A 12,331-nucleotide genomic window follows, 5' to 3' on the forward strand; every position below is an offset into this window, starting at 1 on the left:
CACAATTCTTGAATTCAATACGTTATGCATGTCAGTTAATATGGTGCCCTGTAGAAGTTACTGGACTCTCATCATCCTGAGTTGGGGGTGAAACTGGAGCAAGTCCAGCAACATCAGAGGGGGAACCAGATTGGGGGCACACGATGTATGCAGTAGATGGAGTTTTGCAAGGTATAAGAGAAAGAAAGAAAGAAAGAAAGAAAGAAAGAAAGAAAGAAAGAGGAAGTGTTTATTGGAGGGAAATGGAGTGGAGCTGTAGATATGCCCAAAAATAAACTTCTAAAGCTTTTCTAACCAAGGAAGAACACTCTGATAATTATGATGGAAGATAGGGGAAACAAAACTGAAATGCCAACAAAAACTGAGATGCTAATGAAGCGTTTATTGGCGGGACTACAGTGGAGACATTATGCCAAACATTAATTCCTAAAGCTTTTCTTAAAAACACACACACACACACCCTGATAATGACTGTGGAAGATAAACAATACAAAAACTGAAATGAAAGGTACGATGAAACATTCAAACTACCAGAAAGAACATTATAGTAAAGTTTGTATCTGATATTCACTATATTTTTTATTCATTTACTATTTTTATCTCACCGCTTGGACTTTTGGTAGGCTTCCCAAAGCAGTTTGCAGTAAATACCCTAGAATATTAAATATAACTGCACAGAACCACAATAAAATAGCAAAAGAAAAATTACAAGCATCAATAAAACCACGTTTAGACATCAAGTGAATTACGAACAGCTAAACAGCAGCTGCAAATTAAAATCAACCTACAGCTCCAAAAGCATTCAAATACAAAAAAGGAGCTTTTAAAAACCCACCAAAAATGGATTCTATTAAAAAAAGAAGTCTGAATTGCATCTAGTAGGCTCCCCTAAGGAAATTGCAGAGTGAATAAAAAGTTTCTAATAATACAAAACACAATCCCCACATAATCAGCATAAAGTGGTACATATACGATGCAATATAATGAAGCGAACAAACAACCTCTAATGTAAACACCTTTATATTATACAGGCACAAGAGTGCCAATACCGTTAAGTTACGAGAGGTCAAACTGCGTCCCACCATTATGAAGCCTGAATGTTCTACATGTTAATAAAACAAAGGTGGTCTAAACTGTTTGAACTTAAGCATGTAGGACCTATGCATTTAGTGCCATAGTTGACCAAATTTAAAACAGATATAGCAGTTTCAACATTTTCTCTTCTTGCACAAATTAATTCTTCTCCTTTATATGTCTATTTTTCCCCAAGGCATAACATGCCAAACTTTTCCCCCTTCTCCCCTTTGGCTTTGTAAAACAATCTGAGAGAATAGCCAAAATCTAGTGCTTCCTGTTTTGATTAAAAATACATTGTGCATTTATCATCAAGTTATAACATTTTCATTTTCAAACAGAGCACCTCAGTGCATTTTCCAGTACTGCCACCTAGTGCAACAGTCATTCAGTGCTTCTGTTACATCTCCCATGGGAAGCCTCTTCTCTAAACAAAGATGGCTGCCAGCAAACTGGCAGCACCAAACTTGTAGTCCCTTGGTTTCATTTAAATGTTAAACAGCAAGATCAAGATCACCTCTCTATGGCAGTTCACAGGCTTCCCATAAGAGTGTAGCATCATCACCAAGCACCTGTCTGCACAGTAAGAGTGGAACCATTAAAAATAGTATCCCTATCTCTGGCAGTTCAGAAGGATACCAATGACAACGGCAGCCTCTCTTCATTCCACACAATTGTTAATAATAGTGTGAGCTATTCACCCAAATAAGGCTTAGGGGTTTAGACAAATTCATGGAGGTTAAGGCTATCAATGGCTGACAGTGCCTATATACTATACACAAGATCCAAAGTGGCATGCCTGTGAATTACCAGTTGTGGGGGAACAAGTCTAAGAGGGTTATTGTCCTTATGCCCCACTGGGGGCCTTCTCCTGGGGGCCTGGTTGGTCAGTGTGGAGAAAAGGTGCTGGAGCTCATAGGTCTTTGCTTTGATCCAGCAGGGCTATTTTTTAAAATGTATTTTTATTAAAGATCTTCTTGATTTACAAAAGTATGTGCAATGTCTCTCTCTCGCTTTTTTTCCTTCCGTGTAACATTTTTACAAATCAGTTTCATTTGTTGAGACATTAGGAAGAAAAGGGGGAAAGAGGGGGGGAGGATGGGGTGGGGTGGGGGCGGGTGACAATGTTTCTTTTCTACTTAATATATGTAGGGTTTGGTGTCATCGTTGCTTGTGCAGGTTCTTTGCTGTTCACTTGTGTTCCTTTGGTGGTGAGAGAGGTTGGGGTTGGCCTAGGGTGTGGTTATTCATTTGTGGTTGGCTGTGGTGGTCTTTGTTTTCATGTGTGAGTGGGGTGGGTGGGTGTTTCGGATCAGGTTAGCCATATTGATTTGTATGCTGTTGGTGGGTTTTTGTCACTGTCTTGTTGGGCTGTGTGTGTGATAAAGGAGCAGGGCTCTTCTTACATTCTTAATGGCACTTTAAAGCACTACAAAATATACAGGATGGGTATATTCTATATAGGGTATATCTATATAGAAGCAGGTATGTGCACCACTGCCCAACAGGTAAAGAAACAGTGGAATTTGCAGTTGTGAACAGTTTTGACTACCAGCTATGCAAGGCAATCTTTCAAGCAATCAATGACTCAACATATATTGAGTTAGATGACTTATGGGTTATTTGGTACACAACTTAGTCAAGTGTAATAGTACTGTTACATGGTAATTGAATTATACTTGTCTTAATGAAATACTGTGTGTGCGCGCGCACACACTCACACGCAGGAAAGGGAGGGAGACAGAAAATGAATGAATGAATGGACGAACAAACAAACCGCTGAAAATACAACTGGGGGGGGGGGGATGCCACAGTGTTTAGCACTTCCAACAGCAACACAGTCAGGCATTGACAGACAAGGAGGAGAGTGGCTCCCTCTGCCTCAACACCGCAGATGACTCAAGGCTGACAGGCTAAGTAGGCAAATGACAAATTTAAAGACCAGGGAGCCAAAGGGAAGGTAACTTGGGTGAGGAATGAAGCAATAACATGGCATGTGTTAATTAAGTACCTAGGCCAGGGGTCTGCAACCTTTAAGACAAAAGGAGCCACTTGGACCCGTTTCCAAAGAAAAAAAAACTGGGAGCCGCAAAACTCGTCATTATAAAAATAACTTTTTTGTCACTTTTTTATTATTTCTTTGTTTGACCCCTCAGAATTACTCCTCCTCATAGAAATAAACGTTAAATTAACAAGTTACCTTTTTGTGTGAGTGTGTTCTTCACTCCCCTTCAAAACAGTGACCAGCGTACATGCCCCTTACAATGTAGCGGGTGGGCGGGTGGGAAGGTGACGTCGGGACGGTGCGTGACTAACGCACGCACCGCCCCATGTGACGTCACAGCCAGTACAGCGCCCGCCACAGTGGGGAGTGTCGGGGCGCACAATGCGCCTCCTCCCCTCACTAGTATCCGCCCCGGAGCCGCGGCAAAGGTGTAAGAGAGCCACATGCGGCTCCGGAGCCGCGGGTTGCAGACCCCTGACCTAGGCCAACCTAGAAGGAAACAGGAGGAACCTAAGCACAAGAGCTTAGGAGAAGCCCATTGGCAGATCCTGTGATGAACTGGGTTTCTGACTTCTGAGAACAAAGGACTCAACAGGTCTACTCTGAAGTAGCCTGGCATTCGGTGGAACCTCAAGGTCAGAGGGGAGATCACCCCACTATGAAGTGCCACAGAGTCATAAAATGGCACCCAATACATGAACTACAGTAAATGTGTATTGAGTTTCAAATGGTCCCACAGCAGCTACGTCACACCCACTGGTGAGGATGGAACATAACAAGGTGTACACACAGAAAAAGCAGAATACCCTTAATAATGCTGAAAGTATAGAGCAATTCTGCTTATAGCTTACAACAGAGGAGTTGTAACACTAGGAGCCACCCAACCAGAAGCAGCATGATCAACAGGGAATAATTTAAAATAAGTGTGTTGCCCACCCCAGGTAGGGGAAGTTTTCTGTAGTAGGTGGGTTTTTTTGCTTTTTCAGGATTGATGCTTCATGCCCATAATGATCTACACATTCATAAATAAAACACATTTCTGCAAAAGCAACACCACACATCTCCAGTACTTTGTCCTCCATAGGAAACACTTTTCTACACTCTCTGGATGATGGGGGAAGAGCCAGCAGGAGGAGGGGAAACAATATGACCAACCTGGAATGCACATCAGACTAATGAGCTGTAATTTGGCTCAGCAATGAGACTCATCTGACATCATCTTCATGTGTCCCACCCCAAAATAGGGGATTTCCTGCTGCTGTTTTACACATAACAAAAAGCACTAAGCATTTTCCAGTGAGTAATGATACTGTTTATTATGTCTAATGTGCAGTTTTATTGAGGGCTGATTTATCCCACAACTTGCATTTATCTTTTTGCCTTGAAGTGACCTTTCTCTGACATTCTTATGGTGAACGGGTTCAAGATGCACTACACTGCCCATCAAGCCCCAGTGTACCTAATGCACTGAGGTTTCTGAGTGTTGCTCAAAATGTGACTTCCAAAAATAATACCTTGGGGACCATGGTTGTGTGTTGCTGTGTTTGAGTTAAGAGTGATGCACTGTGCTTCAGAAACAGTGTGAAATAAAAATCAATGCTCTGCATTAGCCAGTTAATATATGCATTAGAAACTCCGCTGAAGTACCATTTAATTGGACTTTTTTGTTGGACTTTTTTGTTGTTTACCTCAGACAGCGTGCCACACAGAAGCCCCGTGTAGCTCCTTTTCTGAGGTTAGCACAGGAAAACTGGCTTCCTTTTAATGAGAAAAAAATAAGGTTTCAGAAGGCTACAGAACTGTCTGTTTACCTTTTATCCACTGCAAAAACATTCAGTGAAGAATCTTTTTTACGTCACATGTTCAAACATACTCATAAATAGTGACCAATGGAAACACAAAAACCAAAAAGAAGTTGGCAGGGGTAGGAAAGTACTTTTTTTAAATATCTTCAAGTAAAGGATAAAAATCAGAAGGACTAATGAAAGTTTTCAGCTGCAGAAAAAAACCTGGCAGTATATGGTATAGTTCTGGGAAGAAATAATATTTTCAATGCTCGAGATAACATAGATTTTTTTAAGGTGCTAATCAAAGAACTGGCGAAATATCTCTACATTTGCTCTGCGCTGAATTTTTAATCTACCAGTTGCTTGTCAGGTATCACTATCTTCTATGTGATAACCAGACAGATACAACTAACCTTTGCCAACTGTGTTTAGCCTCATGGAAAACCAAGTTGTTCTAAATTGGAATTGCCTGTGAAATTATTTCCCACCTATTCTTACTGGATGATGGACAAAGCCTTTCCTTAATATTAGCCCTGAACCTTTTGTATTATCAGCAATGAATTTCTTGACTTTGACAACTGTCCAAAATGAATATCAAGAAAACATGAAGCATGAACCCAGCAATTACAAAGCCTCTTTGCTCAGTGATCTAATGCTGCTCTTTCTAGTGTGATTATTTGGGGTTACTAAAAAATAACATACGTTTTTAAAAATGATTATTTGTCAAACCGGATCAGCTGTCAAATCATGCAGCCTCCCTATAGAGCAGGAATGTCCAAAGTCCAGCCCGGGGGCCAAATCCGGCCCGCCAGTCAGTTTAATCTGGCCCCACCGGTGGTTATTTTTTGTGGCTTGCTAACTCGCCCACCAGTCAGCTCTCGCAGCCGTTTGCCGTGCAGCTCTTGGAGCAGCCCATTCATTGGCTCGTGCATGTGCCTTGCTCTTTACCCCGGTCGTTGGCCAGCTTGCGCATGCACCCTGAGTGCAGCTTGAGGACCCGTCTAGCCATCATCTCACGCATGTGCCATCCTCTCTGATGGTTTTGCTCCAATACTGCTGGTTGCCTGCTTGCGCTGGCACCCTGCGTTCGGTTCTAGGTATTGTCCTCCTATCGGCTCTTGCATGTGCCTGCCTCTGTATCCCGGCTGTTTGCTGGCTTGCGGCAGCGGCCATTCGGCCTTCTCTTCCATCCATCATTTGGCTCTGGCTGCCTTGCTCCAGTCAACCCTCACTCCCATGCACCATTCCCTCTGTGCTGCCTGCGATCCAAGCCAAAAAGTACAGTTGACGCTCAGATTGTGAACATGATCCATGTGAGATGCACGCTTGAAAACCCTCAGCATTCGCAACCCACATCTGCACACATGCGGGTTGCGATTTGGCGCTTATGCGCAAAGCGTGATTTAGCACTTCTGCACATGCGTGACTGCCAAAACCCGGAAGTAACCCGTTCCGGTACTTCCAGGTTTCAATGGTCCGCAACCCAAAAAAACGCAACCTGAAGCGTCTGTAACCTGAGGTATGACTGTATATGAATAGTATTCTGTGACTAATCCTTAAAAAGGGTCCAGAAATCTGGGGGGGGGGGGGATCCTAAAAAAAGGTCAACAACAACTTTGGGGTAAAATCCTAAAAAAACTCAACAACTTTGGTCAGCCCTTACGCATGTTCACTTCATCAAATCTGGCCCTCTTTGAAAAAAGTTTGGACACCCGTGCTATAGAGCATATCTTCAGCGGATTTAATTAAACTGACTTCTTTGCAATGTGTTTAGAGTTCAGGTATAAAACAGAACTGTAGATTGCCATCTGCTGGCTAAAAGGAATAGTGATGATGATGATGATGATGATGATGATGATGATGATGATAAAAAGAAGACAGCTCTCATTTCAATATCCTATTTCAAGCTCTAGCTCACCTAATTTTCAGTCATGGGTGTTGATGGTCCCAAGTCCGGGTCCAATCAGAGAGCAAACTTTATAACAAATGCAAGCGAAGAAATGCTGCACTCAGCTTTGACCTTTTTAAAAGTATCAGCCCCAGTCCTCAGTTTCATTGGGATTTGCTTGTTCCTGAAATGAATGTTAGTGGAATTAGTTATGGTGTTGATGGCTCACAAAATAGTTTGTTTTAAGTATAGAAGGCTTTTCATACTTTCCAGGGTCTGAAGTAGCTTCCAGTTCCCAACCACACTTGAAAACTGTGAGCTACCAATGTCATGCTTTAAAAATGTATGCATCTGAGTACAAGACAGGAACCACAGTTTATGCCACGTATAAATCTGATCTTAACACAACTGGTGCCAGGCATTGGTGTCATGCCGGAAAGGTTTCAGCCTCAGGAAATCATGCAACTACCACCATTTACGTTCATTTTCCACAAGAGCTTCCTACGATGTGTGAACTACTCATTTTAAAGGTAAGTTGTTTTAAAGGGTTTGTTGGCTGCAATGTTATGGAGATGAATGAAATGCATCTCCACTCACTAGAAACTTTTTACAGACAGCTGTTGCAAGAAGGGAGAGGGATCTGTACTGCAAACATGGTTCGAGGGGGGAGGGTTAACCCTTTCCCCTTGCACAATTTTCCTCATGAAAATCCCCCACAACTGCTATTTGTCACAGCATGAAAAAACTTACATGCCTATTTGTCAACATGCCTTTAGAAGAAATCTACTTGATACCAGGTAGCTAATAATTATTAGAGGCAAGTTGTAATTACTCTATCAGATGCAGTTAGCTATAATCTGGGTTCAAATCCATGCCATGAGATTCAGTGAGTAACCTTGGAGCCGTTGTTCTATCTCAGCCTAACCAACCACACAGGATTCTTGTGAAGATGAAATGAGACAGATACTATATACGTTACCATGAGCTCATTGGAGGAGAGGTAGGATACAAATGTAATAAATAAATAAAATAACAGAAACAAACACTACTTTATAATATAGTGCATATAGAACATGCTACAGTTCTGAATTTATGCATATTAATCATAGAATCATAGAGTTGGAAGAGACCACAAGGGCCATCGAGTCCAACTCTTAGCGAGGCCGAGAGTGGGGTCTTGTCATCTAGGCAGCCCAGGACCTGCATACATACTGCCCAGGCTTGCGCCCCTGATATATCACTTCAGGGCTACTAATGCATTTGTTTGACTCCATCGCCTCTCAAGACAGACGGATGCCAACAACAGCAACACTACTGCTGGGATCCAAGGCTAGAGTAATACACTGGTGTTCCTGTGTCAGCAACTCCTTCCAACAGATGTGATGCACAAGAGTTGTTTTGGCAGAGTTAAGCTGCAGAGAGGCTTTATTTGAACTCCCCTTGAAGTATCTTATGGGTCCTTTGAGGAACTGCAAATGTGGGTAACATCAACAACTGAGATAAGGCCTCATATGTACTATACATTTAAGGCAGTATTATACTGCTTGAAAGTCATGGGCTTCCCCCAAAGAAACCTGGGAACTGTAGTTTGTTAAGGATGCTTAGAGTTGCTAGGAGATCACCATTCCTCTCACAAGACTACAATACCCAGCGTGGCTTAGCAATTACCAGTAATCCCTGTCCCCAGGAGAGGCAATAACAGATTTCCCCCCTCAAGGACAGCCACTGGAACGTCTAAAAAGAAATCTCAATGGCACTTTATTGCTTCCACCCATGTAACCTAATGACTTACTGGTGTCGCCCCCCCCCAAAAAAAATTATAACCTTAAATTTATTTGCATGCATGCCTTAAAACAAAGTTAAAAGGCACCATCTAAATTTATAAAGAAGAATTATATCAGTTTAAAAAGAAACAAACTAGTTTTACTGTAGAATGGAGCCCTTAAATAGTTCAGCTTGAAGGGAGCCAAGATTATCACACAATTTTACGTCCTGCTGAAATGAATGGAACTTACTGATAACACATTTATGGTCAATGGCAATATCTAGGAAAAAATAAAAGAAATTATGATTAAATGGAGATTATGAGGAACGTGCCCTTCCATGACGTGAGTCCTTTCTTGGGAATGGATTTTGATTTCTAAAACGAAGAAGGCAATCATTCTGAATTTTATTATCGTCATATATTTTTTGCTTCTGAACTTGGCCAGGAATACTTGTTAACATAACCATATGCAGGCCTGCACATTACTTACAAAAACATGAACTCACTTGAGGCCTGCGACTTTAGCAACTGATCCCTCTTAGGCCCTGTGATAATTTCAGCATCTGTTTGAAGCACTAACAGCACCAAATCTAGAGCTCTACGCCACGCTTCCACCTTAGCAGTAACATTGTCATATACTTTCAGAGGCTTTTCAAATGTCCCACCATGTTCAGGGCTCGCTGTTCCCATCTTGCCGCTTTTAAACTCATCCAGCAGGTAGGTGGATGGCAAACCACTCAAGGCTGCTTTCCTGAGATGCTGTTGTATAAAGGTGCTGGCTTCAAGCTCCGATGCAGAGTCTGCATTGTTACACATAACGGTACAAATGTACTGGTGCCAACCACGTGACAAAGCATTAAGCACCAGAGCTTTATATTGCTCTGAAGTTTTTGCAAGCCAAGAGTAGCCATCATGAAACCCTTCTTCCCTGGAATTCTTGGCTGCTTTCTCCAGATTCTCAAGATAAGCAAGACACAGGAGCTCCACGGTGCCACCTCCTGGAAAGACTGCTTGATCGAGAAGGGCATGATGCACACGGTGAGCGCAGGTCCAAAACTGATCTTCGACGGCTTGCATCTTGGATATAACTGGGCAACTAAGAACAGCTGTTATCATGTGAATGCCTTTCGCTGTTAAAGCAACTGGCATTTGGCCACCCAATCCAACCCAACTTAACTTTAATGCTCCACAGAGGTTCAGACAGACACCTTCACCTATGCAGTGCTCATTCACTTGGGTGAGGTAAGTCACTCTGTCTGCTCTTGTAACATCACTAAAAGCCTTCAATACATTGTCAGCTACCCCGTTAACTATCACTATATTATTCAGCAGGCATCTTTCTTCTAAACTTGCTGATGTGTTGCCTCGTACCAAAATTAGATTTACCCTGGACTGAATCAGAATATCCAACATGGAGTTGACCCACAATCTTGAGCTGTTGTCTTCAGCAACTGGACTTTCTAAGAACATCCTTACATTCTGTGACCTGTTAAACCCCAGATGGTGGTATGTTTCGCTCAGGTCACCATCGGCAAGAATAATACGAAGAGGCCTATCCTGGAGCTGCTTAGCAACAGCAACTTTCTCTGGGTGTAATAAAGTGATGTACCCAGGAGAGACACAAGAATGACTTTCAGACATGCCTGGTAAACAACATGTCACAACTTCTGAAATATTAAATTGGAAAGGATGGACACCAGCCATTCTGTCGGCAGTCTGCAACTGGCATCTGAGAATATCCTGTACCAGTTTCATTGCGTGCCAATTTCCATGGCTCAAAGACATTGCCAGTTGTCCCAAATCACTTAACTCATTGGCCAGCTGATTGGTTTGCTGCAGTGAAGGACTTTCCTTTATACTGCTTAAGTGCCTACTGAAGTGGGTTACTTTTGATATTTTCTTACGGCCTGAGGCACCCAAAGGACAGCTTTGAAAGCTGCAGCTTTTCTGACTCACAGTTTTGCAAACTGTAAAACCACAACTGGTTTCGACTGATTTACCTAGTGAACTAACTCTGCTGCCTGCAGTCAATACTCCTGGACATGCACACTTTCCCTGACAATTGCATGCATTTGCTTCCTGGATGGTAGCAATTTCTGATTCTTCTTCTGATACTTGTGCATAATCATAAGGACGTTCAAGCAGGGTGAAATAACTATTGTAGGATTTGGTATCTGGAGTTTTCATTTCAATTACCTGTTTTCCAGCAATGCCAGAACATATGTCATTGGAGGCTTTGTCATCACATTTAATAGGAATATCATATAGACTTTGCTGCATGTTGTGTAGTGATAATGTAAGGCACTGCAGATGTTCAATGCAAGAGTTCAGGCCTTCAAACATCTCAGCTACCACTATGGAAAGAGGAACACCCTGCTGAAGGCATTCAAGTACAGCCTTGCTCCAAATGCTGACAAGAAACAACAGGGTAGTTGTCCCAGTTCTATATTCTTTGTTCTGTGCCTGGATGGCTTCATTAAGAAGTTGTCCCACTGCACTAGTTAAATCCAAGCTTTCAAGAAGTCTTACTGCAGAACAAACCAACACACCACCAGGAATACATTCATCAACAATAAATTTGAGTGATTTCACTGGTCCTAAAAATGTCCTTCCGGTGGATGCCAAAGCTGAAAGTTGCTGCAGTCCAATATGCCTCTTTCTGTTCATGTTCCGGAAAGCCATGACATCTACAAATGAAACACAAGACTTGTTGCTTCTGCCTTTTAATGCCTTCCAGCTCTTACTTCATCCATTCCACAGTGTTGGATCTTACTTTTAATGTTTCCAATGTGATATATCAACTTATCCATTTTCTTGACGGAAATAAAAATCCATGCTTCACACATATTGGGGGATACCAAGTGGGTGCAGAACAGGAAACTAAGATGCCAGCATTAGAATTAAGGAAGGTAAAGAAGCCACATTCACTACCAGCGAAACTGTGAGGACTTTATTAGGAAGTGAACATCACAGGAGCAAGGACAGGAAATGGGGAAGGCTACCGGTATATGTCTTTTTCCATTAAAATAATGGTCTTGCATCATTTTTTGTTGCAAAACCTACCAAATCCTTAATTGTCTAAGTAACATAAGAAGCAGAAACAGGGGATGATACTAGATGCAGCATCTGGATCTGTTCCCTGGGTGGAATCTAGGTTGGCCACACCAAAGGATTACAAAGTGTTCTATTGGCAGGGCAGTTCTCAGAATCACCATTATGTCCTGAGGAAGCACCCTCTTCCAGGACAGAAAATTTCCTGATTTTGAATGCTTTAGAAACACTTTTACCTGAATGAATGCACACAAACACACACAGATTATACTAGAGTAGGGTTTCCATGGCATGCCAGGTCAGAGGCCAAGAGAATCAAAATCCTACTTTAGCTGTTGCAAATGTGCATTTGTGTGCTCAAGAGTGTGTGCACAGGTGCATTTTTGGCACACACATGGCAATAAATTGGCAAAATAGTCCTCAGGCAATAAATAAATACATCTCCCATTTCTGAAGTAGCATGAACATGCAGGTCAAGTGGTTTTAAAACCTCACATGCATTATTAACTTCTTGGTTCATGATGGATAACGGGCTGAACAAATAAAGGGAATGTGACCCTATCTGTGTACCTTCCTTCTGTCCTTTGTGGTGTCCAGGTAATGCCTGGAAAAAATATTCAAGGCTTGCATGAAGAGCTTGCATAGCAAGGCAGCTGCCAAGGCCTCAATTTCCCAGGAAGGGCTGTGTGTCTAACAGCTGCTACTAAGCTGTAGCGGTTCCTGGAAGGCTTGAGTCCTGCTGTAGCAAGCAGCAAGTGACC

The 12,331-nt window shown here is 42.2% G+C and overlaps 1 protein-coding gene and 1 long non-coding RNA gene across 3 annotated transcripts in view; one reads left to right on the forward strand and one right to left on the reverse strand.

Annotated features, from left to right (window-relative positions):
- The window catches only part of LOC309350509, a 148,478-nt gene extending 144,910 nt beyond the window's left edge, over positions 1-3,568 (forward strand). Inside the window, exon 2 of the long non-coding RNA XR_014160450.1 lies at positions 3,090-3,568. This is a non-coding gene — a long non-coding RNA (uncharacterized lncRNA). The remainder of the gene's footprint in view (positions 1-3,089) is intronic.
- Positions 3,569-6,458: 2,890 nt separating this feature from the next.
- Positions 6,459-12,331, reverse strand: part of BBS12 (Bardet-Biedl syndrome 12) — a 7,183-nt gene continuing 1,310 nt past the window's right edge. The window contains exons 1-3 of one of the 2 annotated variants that reach the window (XM_081876819.1): positions 12,141-12,306; positions 9,026-11,206; positions 6,459-6,938 (exon numbers count right to left, since the gene is read on the reverse strand). In XM_081876819.1, the coding sequence (XP_081732945.1) occupies positions 6,919-6,938; positions 9,026-11,206; positions 12,141-12,213 (2,274 nt within the window). In that variant the 5' untranslated portion in view covers positions 12,214-12,306 and the 3' untranslated portion in view covers positions 6,459-6,918. Of the gene's footprint in view, positions 6,939-8,765; positions 11,207-12,140; positions 12,307-12,331 lie in introns of those variants that run through there. The other variant, XM_081876820.1, reaches the window with a different exon arrangement.

The sequence above is a fragment of the Podarcis erhardii genome, assembly GCF_964252035.2.
Source record: "Podarcis erhardii genome assembly, chromosome: 9".
NCBI lineage: Eukaryota > Metazoa > Chordata > Lepidosauria > Squamata > Lacertidae > Podarcis > Podarcis erhardii.